Source organism: Macaca fascicularis, chromosome 10 (genome assembly GCF_037993035.2).
Source record: "Macaca fascicularis isolate 582-1 chromosome 10, T2T-MFA8v1.1".
Classification (NCBI taxonomy): Eukaryota; Metazoa; Chordata; class Mammalia; order Primates; family Cercopithecidae; genus Macaca; species Macaca fascicularis.
The window spans coordinates 19,214,695-19,241,088 of NC_088384.1; the positions used below are offsets into that span (position 1 = coordinate 19,214,695).

The 26,394-nt window shown below is 42.1% G+C and overlaps 1 protein-coding gene across 1 annotated transcript; it reads left to right on the top strand.

Annotated features, from left to right (window-relative positions):
- The first annotated feature begins 56 nt into the window (after positions 1-56).
- Positions 57-25,979, top strand: RTCB (RNA 2',3'-cyclic phosphate and 5'-OH ligase). Its single transcript, XM_045364296.2, has 12 exons — positions 57-241; positions 3,467-3,545; positions 5,546-5,613; positions 6,996-7,095; positions 12,447-12,603; positions 13,506-13,662; positions 15,174-15,333; positions 17,001-17,176; positions 18,044-18,232; positions 18,943-19,053; positions 20,554-20,673; positions 25,464-25,979. The coding sequence occupies exons 1-12, from the start codon at positions 149-151 to the stop codon at positions 25,569-25,571; spliced, it is 1,518 nt and encodes a 505-aa protein (XP_045220231.1). The 5' UTR covers positions 57-148; the 3' UTR covers positions 25,572-25,979.
- The last annotated feature ends 415 nt before the right edge of the window (positions 25,980-26,394 follow it).

Genomic DNA, 26,394 nt, shown 5'->3' on the forward strand with positions numbered 1-26,394 from the left:
AGCCTCGGCGCTTGCCGTTGCTCATCCTGCTGCGGCGCTGGTCGCGCCTGCGCTTTGGTTGTTGGAAGGCGGTGCTCTGGGAAGCCGGACAACGCGGCAGCCGCTCTTCAAAGCCGAGCCGGGAGTTTTCGCTACCGTTGTCGCCGCCATGAGTCGCAACTATAATGATGAGCTGCAGTTCTTGGAAAAGATCAGTAAAAACTGCTGGAGGATCAAGAAGGGCTTCGTGCCCAACATGCAGGTAAGTCAGGAGAGTAAATGGCGGGGCCTTCCCTGCTCCGTCCCCGGCCCGGCCGGCGTCCACCGCGCCCTCTGGACCTCCCTCGACCACTGGGTCCGCCCCGGCTCCTTGCAGAGTTTCTCTCATCCCCTCCTTCTCCCCTCACGGTTCTGGGGCCGCCCAACGTGTTCCAGCACCACCTCCCGCCAGGAGAGGTCCCCGAACCACGAGGAGAAGCTAAGCGCAGTGGATATGGGGAATCCAAATAAATACGAAATTGGGGTTTCCAAAGCGTTTTCACAGATCAGTCTCATAAACGCATCGTGAGCTGGTTTACGTTCCTGGTCTTCAAGGTTGCCAGCCTTGGGTTCATTTGCTAGGACTGGAATTCATCTCCTCTGAGTCATGCTGGTTATTTATATAACGTTTACAGACCTTTGTTCACTGAACCAAGTTTTCAGCATTCAGTATTCCATGTTGGTTTTTAATTAAGCGATGTCATTTCTTGCAGTAGCACAGGGGAGGGCCTGATTGATTTTAATACTTCACAGAAGGACCTCGAGCATTTGTCGGTGACATAGTTTCCTCTACCTACCTAGGAAGAAGCTCAGCCAGGACTTGATGTCCAGTTTACTAGTTTTTCCTCTGATGTCCCAAATGGAGACTTGAGGGCTTGGGATCATCAGACAGTTTAAAAGCCTGGGCTCTGTATCTCTCGGCCTTCATCACCATCTGTGCTCATATTTTTCATTAACGTGAAAAAAGAAAACGTTTGTGAAGTTTTGCAACGTATTTTTAAATAGTTTTTGAAATCCCTGAAGATGCCAAGTAAATGCCTCAAAGGTTTACCGTCTCACGTCTTGGTAAACAGCTCCCAATAGCCACTCCCCTCTTTTATTCGGAATCAAAGCTTATTGAGTTTCCCTTGTTGGCAAGTCATTTACACTGAGGGAAGAAAAAGCCCACAGGGATAAATCTGTGTTCTATTTGCTGTTTGGCCACTTTCTTTGTATGGAAACCGATACCCTGAAGGAAGGAAACATAAGGGGAGCACAGTGGTTCATGGCCTGTAATCTCAACACTTTGGGAGGCCAAGGCGGGAAGATTCTTTGTGCTTAGAACTTCCAGACCTGTCTGGGCAATATAGTGGGACCGCGTCTCTACCAAAAAAAAATTTAATTAGCCAGGCGGGGTGGTGTGCACCACAGCTACTCAGGAGGCTGAGGCAGCGAGAGCCCTTGAGCCTGGGAGATCGAGGCTGCAGTGACCCGTGATCATTCTAAACTGCACTCCAGCCTGGGTGACAGAGTGAGTCTCAAATAAAAAAAAAAAAAGAAAGAAAACACCATGACATGATCATCTGTAGGATCTAATAATACGGCTTTCATTATCTGGCAGGTGTTCTGACTTAGCCTTTGATGCACACACTGCTGCTCATTGATGGGGCAAGTCTAATTTTGCTAGGCAGTTCTAGTGTAAGTATGTATACAGCACTTTACTACCAACTTTTCTTTGGGAATAGAGACTTGGAATGTTGATGCATTGCTCTTCAAACGCTATTGACTTCTAAGCATGAATTGTGCTTCCATCCTCATGGGAGCAGTGAATTTCACACGGATAATCATCTGTTACTAAATCTCCATTTCTCCCCCAAGGCTACCATCCACTTGTTGGACTAAAACTTTCTCTTTGTTCCCTTAAAACGCTTCCCTCCCATCTTTATGTCATTTTTGCATTTGGCTCCTAAATGTTCTGCTGCACCAGTGAAGCCTCTTGTCTTTAAAGAGCCAGCTCTACAGGATCTCTGTGAAAGCTCTCCCAGCTCCCTAGACTGTTGAGGCACTCCCTCATCAGATTCTTCGATAGCACTGTGTACTTAATGTTATGGCACTTGCTTCATTGCACTCTGGTACTCTTATGAGAATATAAGGGCTGTATTGGCCGGGCGCGGTGGCTCACACACCTGTAATCCCAGCACTTCGGGAGGCCAAGACGGGCGGGTCACGAGGTCAGGAGATCGGGACTATCCTGGCTAACACGACGAAGTCTCTACAAAAAAAATTAGCCGGGCGTGGTGGGGGGCGCCTGTAGTCCCAGCTACTTGGGAGGCTGAAGCAGGAGAATGGCGTGAACCCAGGAGACAGAGCTTGCAGTGAGCCGAGATTGTGCCACTGCACTCTAGCCTGGGCCACAGAGCGAGACTCAGTCTCAAAAAAAAAAAAAAAAAAAAAAAAAGAAAAAAGAATATAAGAGCTGTATTGTGGTGTACTGGGAGCTCCTTGAAAGCAATTTTATCAATTTTATCATAGTCTTTGTATCTCCCCTAGTGCCCGGGACAGTGCTTCATGCGTAGTAAATCCTCAGTTAATGTTTGGTGAATTAATAAATGTGACCCTTAAGAAATTGTACTGGAAACATTTTCCATCAGTGGGTATTAATTGTTATTTATGCAATGGTCATGAAGTCATCTTTCTGATAAAAACTACGTTCAGTTGATTAAGTGTTAAATCTTTGGTTCTCCGTTACTGGACAGCTCCTTCAAAATATTTGACCTATGATAAAAATGTCCTGCTCTTTAGTGTTAAATAAGTATGTCGTCCATTGCCTTTTGTGTGCCGCCTCTATTGTCAAGCTTTAAAATTACGCAGATTTTTTAAAAAATTATATAGCTTATAGAACTGAGCACACAGCTACATCGCTGTATGTTAAATTTTTCTTCTCACTATTTACCTAACTAGAGATTTGTAAGTCACCACTAGAGCAAAATAAAGTGTAACTGGCTATTGGCTTAAACACAGAATAAATATACTAAGGTTAGATGACTATGTTTTATGTTTAGAATTTGAGTTTTTTATTGATCTGGGTTTTTTTTTTTTAATTTTCAAAAATCCATTGATATTTTTGAAGCTTGAGGATTAAGACCTTTGGGCTTTGTGAGAGCATAGTTGGAAGATTTTTCTTTATCACACAAAAAGATGCTTGATCTGTTGAATTCTTAAATGTGGTTTTGAGGGTATAAGAATAATTAAAACAATTAGTGAACATTGCAAAATTTTTCTTAAGATATATTTTATGATGGGAGCAGCTTGTAGCCTTTGATAGGAAGTTTTCTGCATGCTTAAGGTAATGTGAAAGTGTTTGGTAAAGAGTAAAGCACAGTAAATATTGCATACAGCGTATTCTGTCCAGTGCCTACACTTGCCATACATGTACTCACACATTGCTTTTCACTTTCCTTGGTACCAGGTTGAGGGCGTTTTCTACGTGAATGATGCTCTGGAGAAATTGATGTTTGAGGAATTAAGGAATGCCTGTCGAGGTGGTGGTAAGTACATTAGAGTGTCACTTGTATTAGTACAGTAGTGCCTTCCCTGTGGCCTGAAAAAGTGGTAACTCAATTACAATTTTGAAATATTGTCAGGGAGTGATTACAACTTAAGGTAAGACCGAAAGAACTTACTTATTTGTGATCACATTGTTAGCCAGTTGGCATTACAGAAAGGATTTGAAGCTGGGTGGAACTCGTTTCTCAGCTAACCTTGAACGGTAAGAGCAAGTGACCTACCATTTGTTTTACACTTACTATATTCCAGGCATTTTACTAGGTGCTTTGCATAGATTATCTCATGTAATACTTGAAGTAACTCTAAAAGGAAGATATTATCTCCAGCTTATAGATGTGTAAGTCAGCTCAGTGAGGTTAAACGTAGTAACAGAAAACCAAACACTGAATGTTCTCACTTGTAAGTGGGAGTTGAACATTGAGAACACATGGATAGAGGGAGGGGAACATCACACCCCGGGGCCTGTCAGGGTATTGGGGGCTACGGGAGGGATAGCATTAGGAGAAATAGCTAATGTAGATGACAGGTTGATGGGTGCAGCAAACCACCATGGCACATGTATACCTATGTAACAAACCTGCACATTCTGCACATGTACCCTAGAACTTAAAGTATAATAACAAAAATTTTTAAATTTTAATTTGCCCAAGGTCACAGCTTTTTGATGACAGCCAGAATTCAGATCCAGTAATGCCTGATTTTAAAGACAGTGTTCTTAACCAGTACGCTAATTAGGCTTACTGAACTTCGGTTGTCTCATCCATAAAACAGGAATCATTACACCTATCTTGCAGGGCTGCAGCAAGATTTAGAGATAAAATGCGTGAAGCTCTATGATAATCTGATGGTGATAGTGTAGAAATCATCTAGTGTTGGGCCGGGCACAGTGGCTCACGCCTGTAATCCCAGCACTTTGGGAGGCTGAGGTGGGCGGATTATGAGGTCAGGAGATCAAGACCATCCTGGCTAACACGGTGAAACCCCATCTCTACTGAAAATACAAAAAAATTATCCGGGCATGGTGGCGGGCACCTGTAGTCCCAGCTACTCAGGAGGCTGAGGCAGGAGAATGGTGTGAACCCGGGAGGCGGAGCTTGCAGTGAGTGGAGATCGAGCCACTGCTCTCCAGCCTAGGCAACAGAGCGAGATTCCATCTCAAAAAAAAAAAAAGAAAAGAAATCGTCTAGAGTTACCCCTTTCATTTTTTTAGATCAGCAAACTAAAGCCTTCCCTCCCCAACCAGGGTATGCTCACTTGTCTAAAATAACACAGCTGCCAAGTGGCAGAAATGGGACTGGAGCCCCGTATCCCTTCATTCTCAATCCAGTGTTTTCCAGAGCTTCCACATTGCCCTTCTTTGTCACTTAGAATAAACCAGCATTGATTTTCTTTATCAAGGGAACTACTGAAAGAATACTTTTTTCAGGCCAGGTGCCCTGGCTCACGCCTGTAATCCCAGCACTTTGGGAGGCCGAGGCAGGTGGATCACTAGGTCGGGAGTTCGAGACCAGCCTGACCAACATGGTGAAACACCATCTTTACTAAAAATACAAAAGTTAGCTGGGTGTGGTGGCGCACGCCTGTAATCCCAGCTACTCAGGAGGCTGAGGCAGGAGAACTGCTTGAACCCGGGGGGTGGAGGTTGCAGTGAGCCAAGATAAAAAAAAAAAAAATTTTTTTTCAGATATTAATAACGTAAAATTTGGTATTTGTATTTTACATCCCAGTACAACATTTGCAAGCAGCCTTCTCATGGTATATGCAGAACACTGACAGCACATTTGTGGCTATCTTTCCTGTTTGTCTGCTTCCTTCTTGAAGAAGCTCCCTTCCACCTTGCATCTCAAATATCTTTCTAGACTTTGTTGTCTTAGTAGCCCTGATGACTACCTCTTCATGTTATACAGTCTAGAAACGTGAATATAATTAATGCTAAAACTCAAGTGTGTTGTCTTTTCTAATACCCAATTTTTGTCTTCAGGTGTTGGTGGCTTCTTGCCAGCCATGAAACAGATTGGCAACGTGGCAGCCCTGCCTGGAATTGTTCATGTAAGTCCGAGTTCAGAGCTTTAATCATTTATATTTCTTAAAGTCCATTGAATGGATGAATGGCCATGCCTGATAATGGTGTCATTTAGACAATGACCTTTGGACAGCCCGACATAACCGTGAAGCCCGGCTCAGTGGCTCATGCCACCCGCAACAGTTTGGGAGTCCAAGATGGAAGGATTGCATGAGCCCGGGAGTTCAAGACTAGTGTGGGCAACATGGCAAGACCCTGTCTATACAAAAAAAATTAGCCAGGTGTGATGTCACATGCTTGTAGTCCCAGCTACTCAGAATGCTGAGTGGGAGGATCACTTGAGCTCAGGAGTTCCACACTGCAGTGAGCCATGAATCACGCCACTGCACTTTTAGCGTGGACGACAAAGTGAGACCCTGTCCCTAAAAATAAAAATAAATAACCATGGACCTAAAGAAATAATTGAATCTGGATGGCATTTCAGTTTCTGGATGCCTTTGGTTAGAACCTGTAAGTGTTCAAGAACCTTTGAAGTAGTTTTTATGTTTTGTTTCTTTATCATGGTGACATCATTATTCCTGGATCAGTGCACCTCCATTGTAAGTTTCATTGTAAGTTTCACTTCATTGTTTCAATGTAAGTTTCATTTGGTTGTAAGTTTCACTTCCCATACAGAGGATCATTGAAGAAGAAATGGCAAGGAGTTTAAGGGTTAGCACTGAGGGGGAGGAAGAGAGGACAGCATAGCCCCCAGCAGTCTAACATTCGTATTCTATCATTAGAGGTAGATGTTGAAAATGGATCTATTCGGCAGACATTTTTGAGGTCTTCTTTATGCCAGTTACCATGTTGGGCACTTGGTAGAGGGAATGAAATGGTATGGCTTGTGTATATAAGGAAGTTGTTAGTGTCTGGGTGTCTGCATGTCTGCTGTGTTTGACCTGCATGCTTCCTGGGTCAGGGTCCTTTCCTAGGCTCCGCATATGGGAAGTACCATCAAATGGATTACATTTGGCTGTGATTACTTAAACTGATGACCTCTATAAATCAGTTATTTTCCTCTTAACCTGACAAACCAACATTTGTCAGTGTCTTAATATTATTTTTAAAATGTAATAGTACATTAAACTTAGTATGTGTTACTCCTGTATCATGTTATTTTGAGGCTTTTCTGTTTTGGATTTCCTTAACATTCAGATCTTATAAAAAGGTTTTTTTCTCACCGTATTTAGCTTTGTGATTAGGAGTTCTTACGATTTCCCTGAATAGAGAAGATTTTGTGAAACCACAGTCTTAATTTAGGGAAAGCTTCAGCCTGCAGCCTCTTTGAGAATCAGTGTCAGGTCCATCAGGGCAACCAGGGTGGCAGGTCAAGACACTTGTATTTCACTTTCTAATTCTCTTTCAGCGATCTATTGGGCTTCCTGATGTCCATTCAGGATATGGATTTGCTATTGGGAACATGGCAGCCTTTGATATGAATGACTCTGAAGCAGTGGTATCCCCAGGTAAGATTACTGTGCACATCTGCTGTTAAGTGTGTAGCTTTGGCCAGGCACGGTGGTTCACGTCTGTAACCCCAGCACTTTGGGAGACCGAGGCAGGTGGATCACGAGGTCAAAAGATCGAAACCATCTTGGCCAACATGGTGAAACCCTGTGTCTCTACTAAAAATAGAAAAATTAGCTGGGAGTGGTGATGTACACGTGTAGTCCCAGCTGCTTGGGAGGCTGAGGCAGGAGAATCACTTGAACCCAGCAGTCAGAGGTTGCAGTGAGCTGAGATTGCGCCGCTGTACTCCAGCCTGGTGACAGAGCAAGACTGCGTCTCAAAAAAAAAAAAAAAGTGTAGCTTCTCTCTATGGACCATAGCCTTTGTGAAACAGAGCACTTCTCTCCATGTGCATGACTGAGTCTCATCATGTTCTGTCATTTTTCTTTGAGGCTATTACAACATCAAGCAAAGCATATTTTCAGTGAAAATTTTGGGAGGCACCTACCAAACATCATGGTATTCAGGCTTTGGCTACAAAACAAACTGGGAATTTTTTTTTATCTTTGTAACTCAGTTACCCCATGGACACATCATGTCTAATAATGTTAATGACCATAGAGTGTTAGTAGATTAGATGAGTTTAACTGTGTAAAATATTTAGAACAGTGCTAAGCACATAGAACTTATTCAGTAATATTGTCATTGTTATTTAGTGATAACATTGAATATACAGAAGGCTGTACATGCCTTCTGCTGTGGTTATGGGGTGCTTTCAATGAATATTCTATACCAGAAATATCTTTGCTGTTAAAGAGTGTGAATTTAGAAATGAAGTTTAAATGACATCTTGAGAGTTCTGCTTCTAGCAGTGGTGGATTGGGTTGTTTCAGACCAATCCCTGCTGAAAATAATGAGAAAAGTTGGGTAAAAAACGTTTTCTGAAATCTGTTTGAAGGCACAGAAAATCTTCTAAGGCAGGAAGAATTTGCGAGGTCAACATCTAGAGGAAAAGAAGAAAAAGGTCCAGATATGTGAGCCCTACATGTAGGGCTGTTTTGAGATGACTGCAAATTTCAGTCAATAAGAATATACATGATTTGAATGATCCAACAACAAACTTGACACTTGACCTCTAATATACATGTGTGGTTGTGTGTGTGTGGTGCACTTGCATTGCAGTGCAGCCAAGCAGTGCAGAGTATACATTTTTTTCAAATGCACAGTTTACCAAAACTCACCACATGCTGAGCCGTAAAGCAGGCCATCAAATTTCAAAGCATTGAAATCATACAGACCAGGCCGGGTGCGGTGCCTCAAGCCTGTAATTCCAGCACTTTGGGAGGCCGAGACGGGTGGATCACGAGGTCAGGAGACCGAGACCATCCTGGCTAACATGGTGAAACCCTGTCTCTACTAAAAAAAAAAAAAAAAATACAAAAAACTAGCCGGGCGAGGTGGCGGGCGCCTGTAGTCCCAGCTACTCGGGAGGCTGAGGCAGGAGAATGGCGTGAACCCGGGAGGCGGAGCTTGCAGTGAGCCGAGATCCGGCCACTGCACTCCAGCCTGGGCGACAGAGCGAGACTCTGTCTCAAAAATAAAAAAAAGAAAAAAAAAAGAAATCATATAGACCAGCAGTTCTCAAACTTTTTGCACTCGGGACCACTTTAGTAAAAATTATTGAGGATTGATCTCAGACTCTTATCAATGTTTATCTTATTAAAAATTAAAACAAATGTTTTTAAGACGAATATATACCTGTCTCATTATCCATTAGAACAAAGATGTTATGTCATATAGCTTCTGAGAAATCTCAATGTACAGTCATGGGAGAATATGAATAAAATAGACAAATAATGTCTGAGTATTATAAAATGAATCTTACACACCTGAAATGGTCTTCCCCCTCGCCCCCACCCCAGGGTCTCTGGACCATGCTAAAGAATCCACTCATATAAGAGGGTATTTTCTGACCACAGTGGAATTAAATTAGAAATCATTTAAATAAAAACTAGACCTAGCACTTTGGAAGGCCAAGGCGGGTGGATGGCTTGAGCTCAGGAGTTTGAGACCAGCCAGGGGCAACATGACAAAACCCCATCTCTAAAAAAAAATACAAAAAATTAGCCAGGCATGGGGGCATACACCTGTAGTGCCAGCTACTTGGGAGGGCCAAGGTGGGAGAATCACTTGGGCCCGGGAAGCAGAGGTTGCAGTGAGCTGAGATCGCGCCACTGCCCTCCAGCCTGGGCGACAGAGTGAGACCCTGTCTCAAAACAAAAAAACTAGAAAAAGTTTGGGAGGCCAAAGCAGAAGGATCACATAAGACCAGAAGTTTGAAACCAGCCTGCACAACATAGGGAGACCCCCATCTCTACAAAAAGTTTTAAAATAGCTGGGTATGGTGGTGCACACCTGTAGTCCTAGCTACTCGTAAGGCTGAATCCAGAGAACCAGTTGAACCCAGGAATTTGAGGCTACAGTGAACTACGATACACTACTGCACTAGTCTGGCGTGATCTCAAAAAAGTATCTCAAAAAAGAAAATCCATATATTTGGAAATTAGTATGCTTTTAAATAACCCATGAGTCAAAAACAAAACAATGGAAATGAGAAAAAACTAATGTAAGTAGAAAATACTTATGTCTAAAAATTGACATTGAGTTGAATAAAGGAAACCCTTGTATGCTATTGGAGGGAGTGTAAATTGGCACAGCCATTATGGTAAACAGTATGGAGATTCCTCAAAAAATTGAAAATAGATCCGTATGATCCAGCAATCCCATCACTGGGTGTATATCCAAAGGAAATGAAATCAGTATCCAAAGAGATACCTGCCCTCCCATGTTCATTGTAGCATAGTTCACAGTAGTCAAGATTTGGAAACAGCCTGAATGCATTATTCAACCTTAATAAAGAAAGAAATCAATCTTTTAAAATCGAAGGGAAAAGACAGGGAATCCTGCCATTGACTACAGCATGGATGAAACTAGAGGATATGCTGAGAAATAGGCCAGACACAGAAAGGAAAATACGACATGATTTTGCCCATATGTGCAATCTAAAAATGTTAAACTCACAGAGAGTAGAGTGGTGCTAATAGGGTGGATGTCAGTCAGAGTATACAGAATTTCAGTTTTAAGATGAATGAGTTCTGGAAATCTAATGCATAACGTAGTGACTGTAGTTAATAATAATATATTGTAATAGTATATTGTATTACTTTTAATGGCAAAAACCACAATTACTTTTGCACCAGCCTAATACTTATAGTCCCAGGCAATTGAGAGGCTGAGGTGGGAAGATAGCTTGAGCCTGGGAGCTGGAGGCTTCAGCTGAGCTATGACCTAGCCTGGGCAACAGAGCAAGACCCTGTCTCTAAAATAATATATTGTGTACTTGACATTTTCTAAGAAAATAAATCTTAAGTGTTCTTACCAGAAAACAGAAGGGGAAGTAACTGTGAGATCATAAATATGTTAATTAGCTTGATTGTGGTAATTATTTTACAATGTAAATGTACATTGTGTACACCTAAATATATACAGTTTTTATTTACCATTTATTTGCCAGTCAGCTCTCAAGCTGGGGGGAAAATGATTTAAAACATACTTATGGGCCAGACGCGGTGGCTCATACCTGTAATTCCAGCACTTTGGGAAGCGGAGGCAGGAGGATCACTTGAGCCCAGGAGTTTGAGACTAGTCTAGGCAACATGGTGAAAACCCATCCCTACAAAAAATACAAAAGTTAACCAGGCGTGGTGGCACACCTCTGTAGTCCCAGCTACTCAGGAGACTGAGGTGAGAGGATTGCTTGAACCCGGGAGGTCGAGGCTGGTATGAGCCATGATTACTCCACTGCACTTCAGCCTGGGTGACAGAATAAGACCCTGTCTCAAAAAAATAAAAGCCAGCAGGGCATGGTGGCTCACGCCTGTAATCCCAGCACTTTGGGAGGTGGGAGACCATTCTGGCCAACATGGTGAAACCGCATCTCTACTAAATATAAAAAAAATGAGCTGGGTGTGGTGGTGCACACCTGTAATCCTAGCTACTCGGGAGGCTGAGGCAGGAGAATCACTTGAACGCAGGAGGCAGAGGTTGCAGTGAGCCGAGATCGCGCCTCTGTACTCCAGCCTGGTGACCGAGTGAGACTCTGTCTCAAAAATAAAAATGAAAAATCAAAGTACTTATGTCTAAAATTTTGAGGTTACTGTCCTTTTTGAATGGAAACATGCAGCCTTAAATGCACAAATTAGGAAAGAAGAAAGGCTGGAATATCAGTGATCTTAGAAAGCTAAAGAAAGAACAACAAATTATACCCTAAGAAAGTAGAAAGATGGAAATAATTAGGAGTAAAATTAATGAAATGAAAAGTTATATGATAGAAAGGACCAAGAAAGGCAAAAGTTGGTTATTTGAAAAGACTGAAAAAAAATTCATGAACCTCTGAAAACAGTGGTCAAGAGAAAAAGAGAGGCACATTTTGGTCTCTGTTTTACATGTTACTCAATGTTCATTGCTGCCTCCTTGGTCCATAAAGTGCCTTTAGTGTGTGTGTTATTTTAGATTATTTCGGTGTCATCAAGCTTTCCCCAGCAGAGAACCACTTTGTTGTCTACTTTAAAGCATAGTTGCCAGGCGCGGTGGCTCACGCCTGTAATCCCAGCACTTTGAGAGGCCAAGGCGGGTGGATCATGAGGTCAGGAGATCGAGACCATCCTGGCTGACATGGTGAAACCCCGTCTCTACTAAAAATATAAAAAGTTAGCCAGGCGGGGTGGCGGGCACCTGTAGTCCCAGCTACTCAGGAGGCTGAGGCAGGAGAATGGCGTGAACCCGGGAGGTGGAGCTTGCAGTGAGCGGAGATCACGCCACTGCACTCCAGCCCGGGCGACAGAGTGAGACTCCATCTCAAAAAAAAAAAAACAAAAAACAGTTATCTGTAAAAGAATGGGTATCTTTGGCCGGGTGCAGTGTGGCTCATGCCTGTAATCCCAGCACTTTGGGAGGCTGAGATGGGTGGATCACGAGGTCAGGAGATTGAGACCATCCTGGCTAACATGGTGAAATCCCATCTCTACTAAAAAATACAAAAAATCATCCGGGCATGGTGGCGGGCGCCTGTAGTCCCAGCTACTCGGGAGGCTGAGACCAGAGAATGGCGCAAACCCAGGAGGCGGAGCTTGTAGTGAGCTGAGTTCGCGCCACTGCACTCCAGCCTGGGTGACAAGGCGAGACTCCCTCTCAGAAAAAAAAAAGAAAAAAAGAATGGGTATCTTTATAGCCCTATATCAATGGCAAGAAACTGCAGGTAACAATGCCTTACCAGCTGGTTTTGCTATAAGTTTTCTCTATTTTGTAGGTGGTGTCGGGTTTGACATCAACTGTGGTGTCCGCTTGCTAAGAACCAATTTAGATGAAAGTGATGTCCAGCCTGTGAAGGAGCAACTTGCCCAAGCTATGTTTGACCACATTCCTGTTGGGGTGGGATCAAAAGGTGTCATCCCAATGAATGCCAAGTAAGAGCACATGTTTCCAGTACATGATATGGGAGGGATAATAACCACATGACCTTCAACTTCCTTTCCAGTGCAGTACACTTGAGAGATGAGGATTGTTCAGTTACTTTTCAGGAAGTAGTAAGAATTGTTTTTTTAAGCATGACGTTCAGCCCATTTATTGGAGACATAAGTCAACTGATGTTGTAACAGCCTTCGACATTTGTGGATGTGTTTGTAATAACATCATATCCACCAATGTTTATGGAGCACTTTCTATGCTCAATCCAGGAAAAGTGTAGTTTTTCCTGGCAGTGTTTTAGATGTTTTAGATGAAGATTAAAGCTTGTACCCTCTAAGGATCTAATGTACGTGTACCTCAGCTTCAAAATGGAGGTGCAGTAAGCCATTCAGAACTTCTGTGAAGATGGGAAAAGAGCTTGAAATTTAACCTGTGTTGCCTGAGGGATTCTAGATACCTTCATTTATTTGACTGTAATTCTTCATAAATCATTAAGGTGTGTACCTGGTTGAATTAGTGGTTAGAGAGTGATAGCTGATTAAGGTTACAAAGTTGTTGATGTTGTTTTTTGTCTACTTAATAACTACCTCATGGAATTCAGGATCAGAGAGGCAAAACTGAATATAAAAAAGATTTGAAAATTAACAAGTAGCCATATAAATGTCAAGTAGAACTACAATGATGTCTAATAGGGCATTTACCATTTTATATTGCAATTATTTATATGACTGCATTCCTCAAAAAACTAGTTACTGAGAGCTTAAACTTTGTATCTGACTTAAGGCCTGAAACACAGGCGATAGTAAATGTCAAGTTTTCCTCTGCCCTTTAAGATGTGATCATCCTTAGGTTTTGCTCTGCCTTGGTTGTGAAATGACTAGTACCTTTTATACTTATCCAGAGACTTGGAGGAGGCCTTGGAGATGGGGGTGGACTGGTCCTTAAGAGAAGGGTATGCCTGGGCTGAAGACAAGGAGCACTGCGAGGAGTATGGAAGGATGCTGCAAGCTGACCCCAATAAGGTTTCTGCAAGGGCTAAGAAAAGAGGCCTTCCTCAGGTAACTCACTTTGGAGGGGCAACATATTAATTATTTTTCATATTTTGTTTTTATTGGGGGAAATATCTATATCTTACATTTAGCAGACATATTCCCAGGTTTTTTTAATGGTATATCAAAAAATACAATTGGTTATGGTATATCAAAAAATACAATTGGTTTATGCTTCATTTTTATTCTAAAGAAACCATCAGGGATGGATACGGTGGCTCACACCCGCTTTGGGAGGCCAAGGAGGATCACTTGATAAAAAGGAGACTAGCCTGAGCAACATAAAGAGACTTAGTCTCTACAAAAATTAAAAAAAAAAAAAAAAAAATTAGCCAGGCATGGTGGCAAATGCAAGTATCCCAGCTACTCAGAAGGCTAAGACAGGAGGACTGCTTGAGCCTAGGAGTTTGAGGATGCAGTGAGCTGTGATCACGCTACTGCACTCCAGCCTGGGTGACAGAGCAATCAGGAGCTTGCAAATATTCAGTAAAATAAGAAATAATGAATTAGAAGTGAATGGGAGAAAAATAGAATGTTTATAAGGTTCATACGTCAAAATTATATATATACATACTTTGACAGTCTACATATGGTATCCATGAGATACTAGATGTTTGAAATTACAGCTAGTTGTGAAGGCTTTGCCACTAATTCAGTGTGACACGTGAGCAAGGCTATCTTCTTCTGGATCTCATTTTCTTATAGAAAACTGGGATGGTTAAAACCAGGCAACCTCTAAAGACTCTTCCAGCACTAACATTCTCTGGTTCTTTAAATCATCTATTAGCTCTAGTTGTGGTATATGTTCTTTCAGTTATAGATAATGGTGGATGTCCATGAACTCATAGATGTTTCAAAGTCATTTGAATTGGACCTTGTCTAAGAGTCAACATTCACCAACATTTATCCCAAAATTTGACTCTTCGTGATGTTTAAAATATCCCATGAACCATTTAAAAGCTTGATTGTTTGTTTGTTTCTGAAGCTTTTTTTAAAAATTAATTTATTTACTTTATGTTCTGGGATACATATGCTGGTTTGTTACATAGGTATATATTTGCCATGTTGGTTTGCTGCACCTATCAACCCATTATCTAGGTTTTAAGCCCTACATGCATTAGATATTTATCCTAATGCTCTACCTCCCCTTTCCTCCTACTCCCCGACAGGCCCCGGTATGTGATGTTCCCCTCCCTATGTCCATGTGTTCCCATTGTTCAGCTCCTACTTACGAGTGAGAACATGTGGTGTTTGGTTTTCTGTTCCTGTGTTAGTTTTTTATATGTGTATACCAAGCATATCATGATATAATACAATTTAGGAGCTAGTCTACGTTATTTTGTTGTGTAGAATATTGTTGTAAATGAAGCACTTCTATAGCTTAGGAATTTTTTTGTTACAGAAACACTGTTTCTATGGTTATTTTGTTGTTAGTTTGTTTTTATCTTTTTGATTTTTAAATAGATTTTTTTAAAAAACTGGAATCAAAACTATCTTACCAGACATTTTTACATTTGCAGTTGGGGACCCTGGGAGCAGGCAACCATTATGCAGAAATCCAGGTTGTGGATGAGATTTTCAATGAGTACGCTGCTAAAAAAATGGGCATCGACCATAAGGGACAGGTGTGTGTGATGATCCACAGTGGAAGCAGAGGCTTGGGCCACCAAGTAGCCACAGGTATATTCTAGACTTCATACTAAAATGTACATTTTATGGGCAACCAGATAGAAATTTAAGAGCGAAAACTCTGAAATATACTGCATGGGTTTTATCTTGAGTCCTCAACAATCAAATAACTTGAACAAATTAACTTCACTGGGCCATAACTTTCTTGTCTAAAAAAATGAGTATAATAATGACTTCATATAGGATTATCATGGAAAGTTAATAATAAATGTAAAGCACTTAAATCAGTGTCTGACATTAGTAAGCACTCAATAAATGTTAGTTGCATTTATCATTATGTTTACTCTTATGAGTTACTATCTGGCCAAGAAAGAGCAAGAAAATATTTAAAGAGTGGAATTTATGAAATAGGCATTCATTTGGCAGATGATGTACATATTGTATACCTGCTCTGCAACATTAGGTGTTATGGTGGATTTGCTGATGAAATAGGCTGATACTTTGCACTCAGATTGTCTCATGAAGTAAAGGTCATGTCCGTTTAGAAGAAAAAATAAATATTAAAAGGTAGCAATTAATAATATAGGAGAGTCAAACAAAACACATTTAGGAAAAAGATTTTGGAGATGGCTTCATGGACCCAGTGTTGAGCTCAGCCTCACAGTTTGGACAATTACACACAAAGGACATTGGTGACAAAGGCAGCATGAACAAAAGCAGGAAGCAGCGAAATATTGGATAGGTCCTTTTGGATAGTGTGTGAAATAATGTATGAATTGTGACAGTTACTACAGGACTGAATGAAGCAGGACGAATGCAGAAATGAAAACAAAAAAAAACAAAAGAAACTGTTTTAAAGGAGTCAGGGGGCTTCTTGCTTCTAGTGAGCAAGGGCCTTGAGCTTCCACAGCCCTTCGTATTTATTGGGTAGAAAAAGCAGGGAGGAGGAGGTAAGGTTGGTCAGCTGCTTGATTGATCGCAGGTTCATATTAATAACAGGCTTCACATGTGTCTAATCACAAGAAACACGTGCCTGGGGTATGGCTGCCCTCAGCATTCCTTCTGGGCGGCAGACACAGTTGTCAGCTTGCCAACATCCTGCATTCGTAAGAACAGTTTACTGTTTACTCATGGTATACTGAGTTGTTCACGACCCTCATTCTTTCGGCTTCCAACAGTGAATAAATGAAAAGGTATACAGATGTCTGGAAATTGTTATAAGCTTTAAATTTCATGTTATAGATCAGCCTCTAGTGCATTGTATTGTGTGAGAATTTAGTAATTTGTGCCTTTAGACTATTTAATCTAGCAGATGTATAAAGCATCGACTAGTGTTTCAGAACACTCCCCTGGATTCGATTAATCATGAAGGCAACAGAATGTGTTTTACTACTACTATTGCTATTCATTCACATGTTGAGAAAGGAGTAATGAAGACCATACTGTGGCTATTTGTTTACACATCCCATTCTCTTTCAAGTTCCTAGAGGGCAAATGCTGACTTTGTGTCCCACAAACTGTCTCTGCACTCTAAACGATTCTCAAGTACATCTTGACTGAGCAAATAGATGAACTCAGAAACACATTAAAGGGAAAGTTGGCTTTCACTTGGCTTTTTTGTGGAATGAATTTGAATGTAGCCTGCCTTTCTGCAGTAAATCTAAACTGTTCATTTCAGGGAAAGCTAATTCATTTGGACTTTGCTGCTCTTGTTCCAGATGCACTGGTAGCTATGGAGAAGGCCATGAAGAGAGACAAGATTATAGTCAATGATCGGCAGTTGGCTTGTGCTCGGATCGCTTCACCAGAGGGTCAGGACTACCTGAAGGGAATGGCAGCGGCTGGGAACTATGCCTGGGTCAACCGGTCTTCCATGACCTTCTTAACCCGTCAGGTACAGTCGACATTGCTCTTCTCTTCCAAGTCATTCATGATGATGTTAAGTGCTTTAAAACATAGTGCAGTCCAGGCCGGGTGTGGTGGCTCATGCCTGTAATCCCAGCACTTTGGGAGGCTGAGGGGGGCGGATCACGGGGTTAGGAGATCGAGACCGTCCTGGCTAACACAGTGAAACCCCATCTCTACTAAAAATACAAAAAATTAGCTGGGTGTGGTGGTGGGCGCCTGTAGTCCCAACTACTCGGGAGGCTGAGGCAGGAGAATGGCATGAACCCAGGAGGTGGAGCTTGCAGTGAGCCGAGATTGTGCCACTGCACTCCAGCCTGGGTGACAGAGCGAGACTCCCGTCTCCAAAAAAGAAAAAACATAATGCAGTCCAGTCAAAGCCTGTGGTGTTTGGTTTTGGAAATTCACATAGTTAATGTTCAAAATACCAGAGAAGTGTCCAAGGTTTTGGTGTCATCTTAAACTAAATCATCAGAGTATCAAGCATGAGAAGTGAGAGAAGAGAATCCAAATTATTCCTAGAATTTGTCTTGAACAGCATAGAGAATTGAAGTGCCATTGACTAAGATTCAGAAGGCTGGGGAAGAAGCAATTTTGAAAGGTGGGATCAAAAGTAGCCAGGCAGCTTTTCAACCAAAGATGAAAATGAAGATGAAAATGATGTGGTGGCATTTGCTATGTGGTCTAAAAGACTAGCTTTTGTCCTTTACGTGAGATAATCTTACGATTACTTTTGAGCTTTTAAATCTTTTACTCCCTTCAGAACAGACTACCTGAAATCAGTGAGATAAGTCATGAAGAGCTGAAGATGAGTCCTGAAGTTCTGGCTGCTTTTATCTTCTGTGTTTTCTTCTAGGCTTTTGCCAAGGTCTTCAACACAACCCCTGATGACTTGGACCTGCACGTGATCTATGATGTTTCTCACAACATTGCCAAAGTGGAGCAGCATGTAGTGGACGGGAAGGAGCGGACACTGTTAGTACACAGGAAGGGATCCACCCGCGCTTTCCCTCCTCACCATCCCCTCATAGCTGTTGATTACCAAGTACGTAGCACTGCATTTGTAGTTTTAAGCAGTGGAAGCACGATTTAGATCGTCACAAATGTGAATTATATTTAAAATACAAAGCAGCAATTGTGAAAAGAAAACACTCTGTCACCCATGAGAACAGTGATTCCCAATTTTCCCTGAAGCAGTAGCTCCTCCCCCCATCATTTGTGCTTGCAGTGGTGCCATGTGCTAACTAGAAAGTGCTGCAGGAGGTGTATTTTACTCCACTCCTGTGAATTGAGGCCTTTGAATTAGTGGAAGACAGGATTAACTCAGTTACAGAACACACTACACTCAGTCTGTTTCATTCCTCCTGTCCTCTTGGTGTCTGGCTGTGGTGGAGTTAGAAAGACCCCATAGTCTGCTCGCTCCTTTTACAGATGAGAAACCCAAAACAGAGAAGACAAGCACCTTGCTCAGGATGGTGGTTCTAGCAACACTTCCCTACACTTTTGGATTTTGCTTTGCTTTTATTTTGACTCTTCTGCATTTTTACTGGTCCTCATATTTTCACTGTCATCCACTTCCTTCCCCTCCGAATTATCAAAGAATCAAAGTACTATCTTAATATAGTTTACAAGCCGTGTGTTTAGAAGTCTGGGTTTCTCCTACAATCCTACAGTGCAAGAGAAAATTTAAATTTTATGCATACAAAGCTTATGCTTTTCTGAATTTTAACATGTTTCATTTATGTGCATCCTCAGCTCACTGGACAACCAGTGCTCATTGGTGGCACCATGGGAACCTGTAGTTATGTTCTTACTGGCACTGAACAGGGCATGACTGAGACCTTTGGAACAACCTGTCATGGAGCGGTAAGGAAAACAGAAACTTCCTTAGAAATGCTCTCTTCAGTTTAGCTATTGTTTTCCATTTTGACGGGTAAATGTAGCCGACTGAACATTAACAGAGTTGAGACTTGGGTCTATCGTGTCTTGTACTTCAAATTGTTCCCCATAATGTATACTATTTAGTAAACTGACTGGGGTCATCTAGTATCTCTACCTTAGTGAGATCTGGTAGGGTTAGGGACCGTTTCTTATCTCTGCAAGTCCAGAAAATCCAGACTGGGAAATTGTCACACTAGCTGAGCTTACCGTAACTAGTTTATAAGTGGTGGAACTTTAACGGATGCAGATATCACAGTTGATCTCAGCGATTGGCTGAACCTGCTCATTTGTTTAATTTACCCTTTCCTATTATGTAGGCCCACTCAGGACTGCAAGGATAGGCCCTATTTGCAAATTAGAGCCCATGTACAGTCTACACACACACCCATTTCAAAACACGGCCTCTCATCTTCTAAGCCCAGGGGTCAGTAAACTCTTCCCATAAAGGGCCAGACCGTAAATATTTTAGGCTTTTGGGACCAGATGGTCTGTGTACCAGCTATTCAGCTATGCCATTTCAGTGCAGAAGCAACCTTAAGTACTGTGTAAATGGGCAATGCTGTGTTCTAATAAAACTATTTTAGGCCAGGCGTGGTTGCTCACACTTGTGGGAGGCCAGGGCAGGAGGAGCACTTGAAGCCAGGAGTTCAAGACCAGACTGGGCAACATTAGCGAGACACTGTCTCTACAAAAACTTTTTTAATTAGCCAGGTATGGTGCCACACCTGTAGTCATAGCTACTCAGGAGGCTAAGGCAGGAGGATTCCTTGAGCCCAGGAGGTTAAGGCTACAGTGAGCTATGATTATGTCACTTCACTCCACTCTGAGTGACAGAGGGAGACCCTTTCTCAAAAAACAAAATAGTTTATTTTAAAAAGCGCTTAAGTGGTGGGCCAGATTTGGCCCATACACTGTAGTTTGCCAGCCCCTTTTCTAAGCCATCCAGAGTGTTGAGCCAGTGTTGAAATGGGAAAGAGAAACTGTCCAGAATACCTTCTTCTAGGACAGACCTTCACAAATGTATTTAATCCTACTTTTTTCTCTGATTGTTTCTCATTTCTAGCTGCCTCCCAACTCCTAATTTTAATGCAGTGGTTTTCAACAAAGGTGTTCCCGCTACCCCCACGGGGACATTGGCAATTTCTGGAGGCTTTTTTTATTGTCATGGTTTAGTGGGAGTTGCTATTGGCATTTAGTGGGTAGAGGCCAGGGATACTGCTGAATACCCTGCACAGCACAGCCTCCCAACAAAGAATTCTCTGGTCCAGAATCTCAAAGGATATGGTGAGGCTTAAAAGGCCTGCTACCAGTTTGATAAAGTAGAAAAAGATGGTTTTTAAAGCTCCTTTTTAGTGTAAGAGAAAATCAAGGAAAGGGCATATAATCTTAGGATTTGAAGTGAAGTTCATTCCTTTCCCATTCTAGGGCCGTGCATTGTCCCGAGCAAAATCTCGACGTAATTTAGATTTCCAGGATGTTTTAGACAAATTGGCAGATATGGGAATTGCAATCCGTGTTGCCTCACCCAAACTGGTGATGGAAGAGGTAAGTGAAATTCTGATAGATACATGAATATTTATTGTCCCCCATTTGTAATTTATGTCATTCTACAGAGATAGCAATTTAGGGTATTACTAACAGAAATTGCTTGTTTGGGGTTTTTTTTTTTTATGACCTCAATTTTCTCTTATGTTCCTTGCTTAGCTTATTTCAGTTTTATATTTTCTTTTATTTTGGCTGAAATTATGAGCCAGGTCCTTAAGAATGATTTTTACTGTTCATTTTATAGTCTCCATCTACATACTAAGTTTTTCAAAAGTAATTTGAGCTGACTCTTGCTTTTGCACAATTGTATACTTAGGTTTCCATTTGAAAGCAAATTTGAAAAAGGAAGGCATAGGCTGGATGTGGTGGCTCACGCCTGTAATCCCAGCACTTTGGGAAGCCGAGGCAGGCGGATCACAAGGTCAGGAGATCGAGACCATCCTGGCTAACATGGTGAAACCCTGTCTCTACTAAAAATACAAAAAACTAGCCGGGCGTGGTGGCGGGCGCCTGTAGTCCCAGCTACTCGGGAGGCTGAGGCAGAAGAATGGTATGAACCCAGGAGGTGGAGCTTGCAGTGAGCCGAGATTGCGCCACTGCTCTCCAGCCTGGGTGACAGAGCGAGACTCCATCTCAAAAAAAAAAAAAAAAGGAAGACATAAATGTTTGAAGCAACTTTTATTTGACTTACAGGAGAATAGATTTTGTTTAAATTCTGTACATATGTGTACACATATGTACATATTTAAATTAAAAGCAATATAATTCCTTTCTTAATGATTTAAGAGAAAGGAAAAAGTCATCCAGAAACTCAATGCCCTAACACAGTTATTACTTTATCTTTTAGAATACTTACTATTGTCGGCCGGGCATGGTGGCTCATGCCTGTAATCCCAGCATTTTGGGAGGCCAAGGCAGGCAGATCACTTGAGGTCAGGAGTTATAGAGGTCAGCCTGATCAACATGGCGAAACCCCTACAAAAATACAAAAATTAGCTCGGCATGGTGGTGGACGCCCATAATTGCAGCTACTCAGGAGGCTGAGACAGGAAAATCACTTGAACCCAGGAGGCAGAGGTTGCAGTGAGCCAAGATCATGCCACTGCACTCCAGCCTGGATGACAAAGCAAGACTGTCTCAAAAAAAGAAAAAAATACTTATTGTCATAGTTTTTTCCTTTTTTTTTTTTTTTTTTTTTTTTTTTTTGAGATGGAGTCGCCCCATCGCCCAGGCTGAAGTGCAGTGGCGCGATCCGGGCTCATTGCAAGCTCCACCTCCTGGGTTCACGCCATTGTCCTGCCTCAGCCTCCCCAGTAGCTGGACTACAAGTGCCCGCCACCACGCCTGGCTAATTTTTTGTATCTTTAGTAGAGACGGGGTTTCACTGTGTTAGTCAGGATGGTCTCGATCTCCTGACCTCGTGATCTGCCCGCCTCAGCCTTCCAAAGTGCTGGAATTACAGGCATGAGCCACCGAGCCCGCCCTTTGCTAATTTTTTTTTAAACTAGTCATAACTATAGTTAAAAAACATTTTGTAGTTATTTTTGAAATTTAGCATATTATTATAAAATTGTTTTTGTCACTTTTTAAAATCATTGCTGAATATTCCACCAGCTGAGTACCTTACTTTCTGCCTGTAGTGGACATTTAAGTAGCTTCCAAATGTTTGCTACTATAAATTAAATTGTAATGATTATCTTCATGCATGCAGCTTTTTTCCAGTTGTTTTAGTAATTAGAACAAAGTCTCAAAAGTGGAATTACATGGTGGCTCATGCCTGTAATCCTAGTACTTTGGGAGGCCAATGCAGGAAGATCTGTTGAGGCCAGGAGTTCAAGATTAGTCTGGGCAAAGATTAGTCAGGTATAGTCCTCGCTACTCAGGAGACTGAAGCTGGAGGATCGCTTGAGCCTAGGATCTTGAGGTTACAGTGAGCTATGTGATTGTGCTGCTGCATTCCGCACTGGGCAGCAAAGCAAGACCCTATCTCTAAAAAAACAAGGAAACAAAAGTGGAATTACTGAGTCAGAGTATGACAAAGACTTATTTTTTTTTTTTAAATAACGATTCATTTTTCCCATGATCTTAAGAATGCATGTTTAATTTAAAAGATTTGGAAAATACTGGCCAGGCGCGGTGGCTCACGCCTATAATCCCAGCACTTTGGGAGGCTGAGGCAGGCGAATCACGAGGTCAGGAGATTGAGACCATCCTGGCTAACACAGTGAAACCCCATCTCTACTGAAAATACAAAAAATTAGCCGGGCGTGGTGGCGGGCGCCTGTAGTCCCAGCTACTCAGGAGGCTGAGGCAGGAGAATGGCATGAATGCTGGAGGCGGAGCTTGCAGTGAGCTGAGATCACGCCACTGCACTCCAGCCTGGGCAACAGACCAAGACTCTGTCTCAAAGAAGAAGATTTGGAAGATAACAAAGAAGAAAACAGAAAACATTTAGAACTCAATCAGCCAGAAATAAGTACAGTTAACATTTGCATTTTTAGTTTTTTGGTTTGGTTTTGTTTTTTCATCAGCACCATGTGATTATTTCATTCACTCATTCAACGAACACTTATGAACCATCTGCTATAGTTAGGTACTGTTCTGTGTGCTAGAGATACTGCAGTGAATGAAAGAAACATGAATCACTTCCTTGTGGAGCTTTCCAAATAATAAAACATACAGTGTGTTAATGACCATACAAGTTCTATGAAATAAAAATGAAGCAAGGAAAGGGGGTAAGGAAAGGTGGGGAGGGTACAGTTTTAAACAGGTGGTTGGAGAAGACTTCAGCGAGGTGACTAGAACAAAGACTTGAAGAGAGAGAGGAAACAGGCTACCTGGGCATCTGGAGGTGAGCTTTCGAGGCAGAGAGAACAGCAAGTGCAAAATCTGTGAGCCGAATGCAGGAGTGTTCAAGAAACAGCAAGGAGGCCAGGCATGAAGAGCAAGCCAGAGGGTGATGAAGTCAGAGAGGTAGGGGGCACCAGAGCATTTGGACTTTTGCTTTTACTCTGATTAAAATGAAGAAACGCTGGAGGATTTTGAGCAGAATAGTGACGTGAGGTGACAAATGTGTTTGCATGTTGATGGGAAGAATCTACAAGAGAAATTAATGATGCAGAAAAGAGGGAAGAAACTGCTGGAGAAGTGTCCTTGAATAGATGAGAGGAGATAGAGTCTGATGTACAAGTGTATGGGGTTGCTATTTGCTGGAAGCATAGATAATTCATCCTTTAGAAAAGGAGAGAAGAGGCTGAGCACAGTGGCTTACACCTGTAATCTCAGCACTTTTGGGAGGCTGAGGTGAGAGAATTGCTTAAAGCTAGGAGTTCGAGACCAGCCTGGGCTACAAAGCAAGACCCCATCTCTACAAAAAATAAAAGGATTAGGCACAGTGGCACATACGTGTAGTCTCAGTGAGCTATGATTGTGCCACTGGACTCAACCTTGGGCAGCATTAAAAAGTAAAAGGAGAAAAGGTATAGATACAGATATGTGGAGAAGATAAAGTGAGTGTTATTTTGAATATTCTGGCTGCTATTTTTTTCAGTGTATTACATAGTAAGGTCAGCAAGTGAGAGTGAGGATCTGAGAAAAGGTATGAAATATTCATCTAGGGGAGAGATAGTCATTGGCCCAGTGGAATTTTATCTGATTTCCAGGAGCTAGAAATGGTCAAGTAATGCTGGGGAATGATTCAGGCTCCCACAGATAACTACAGCCAAAGGTAGTTTGTGGTACGATGTAATGACTGCAAGATTCACAACTGGGAGTGCCTAGGGAGAAAGGGAGAATAGAAACAACCTTGAAAGCCAGGAGCACACCTGTCCCACTCCTGGGACCAATGGCATGACCTGGTTTGGGAGAAAAAAACAGCCACCACTTCAGAAAGTTGGAGGTGAAAGTGATGTCCTCGGGAAAGATCCATGTTTCAGTAAAACAGGAAGATGAAGGGAACGTTCAAAGAAGGGAAGGAGGGGATTTTGCTCCTTCTGGAAGGAGTTCCAGAGGCCCCAGTGAGAAAGTTTCAGAAACTGGAAGGGAATGGGAGATGGGATAGAAAAGGATATTATGTACAGAACCATATGGGAATCAGCATGGCTGGCCTAAGCTTGTATTGACAGGAATGAAGATAAAGTGAGTGTGTGATGAAATTAGTGCTAATGGTGGCAAGGCAGTGTGGGTAGGATGGAAGGGTGGGAGTGTTGCTAGAAAGTCACAGAAATAAATTGTGTGTGAGTGTAGGTACACATATATACCCACATACACACGGGCACACAGTTTTAGTTTGTTTTATACATACATGAATTTTATCACTTACTGTGAAGGTACTACATGTTCATTCCAGAAATTTTGATAACTGCAGAAATATATAAAGAAAAAATTAAAATTGCCAGTAATTCTACCATCAAGAGATAATTACTACTAACCTAAGATGGTTTGGAGCCGTTCCTTCCTATCAGGTTCTGGCGTGTGTTTTCTTTAACTACATTGACTACATTTCCTAGTTCTACATGTAATGTAATACATGTAGTAATACATGTTCTAAGTAATACATGTTCTTTAGAGACAGTTTGAAAAATACAGAAAAAATATAAGACAAGATGAAAGTGTTTTGGAAGCTACCACTGACCAACATCAGGCTTACTCCTTTTTTAAATTTTTGCTAATTTGATAGGCAAAAAACTCTGTTATTTTAGTGTGCATTTATTTAATCACAAGTGAAGTTTGGTGCTTGTAAAGACTGTGTTTTTGGTGGACTTGTACAATGTTTAATTCCTCTCTTGCAGGCTCCTGAGTCCTATAAGAATGTGACAGATGTGGTGAATACCTGCCATGATGCTGGAATCAGCAAGAAAGCCATTAAACTGAGACCAATTGCTGTGATCAAAGGATAGAACCTTGGACAGCAGGGCTGCCAGACACCACCGACCCTCTGAAGTGGAAGTGGACTGACGTGCTCTTCTGACATCAGACTCCAGGCGGGACAAGTTCCAAAGTGTGCAGCTCTAACTGCTCGTGCCAAAATGGCTGATGCGGAGGCTGCTGCTTTCAGGGGCCTGTGCTTATAAAATAACCTTCCAGGAAGAGGCACATCGCCCACCTTTGGAAAGGGAGGAATATGCCTTCTCCTTGGTTGTTCCACAGAGTTTTAGGAAAATCTGTTAGGCATGGGTAGGTGTCAGACTGCCTTAGGCAGTCATACAGATCTTTAGCCATCAGATTGAACTTCTTTACACCAAGCTCTGTTTACATTCCGAGAGGTGTCATGAAGAAAGTTCTATTAAATAAGGTTTTGGAATGTTTACTTTTGTCCGTTGCTTTTGTCAGTTTGTCCATTCATCCACCCATTTGGGCACCACCCCTCTTACTAAATACACTCTTACTTGGAGAGCACCCAGGGGATTATAATCAGGCTGTTAGATGAATAGATAGTGTAACACATTGAAGAGGGAGTATGTAGAGGTTTGAGGAATAGAGGCCCAAAGACAAAATTGTTTTTCCTAGCCTTGCTACCTTTCTTATTCTAAATACAAGGCAGAGTTTTTGAATCCATGGGACCAGGTGAACAAAATGTAGGTGATGGTGCTGGGTGGGCAGCAGAACCAGAGGCCTGGCCTCCCTCCTACACATGCCTCACAGGGCGCTTTATTGTGCGTGCTGCTGCCTGTGTAGAGGACAGCTCCACTCCACCCCCAGGCGTCTGTGCTGTCTTGGCAG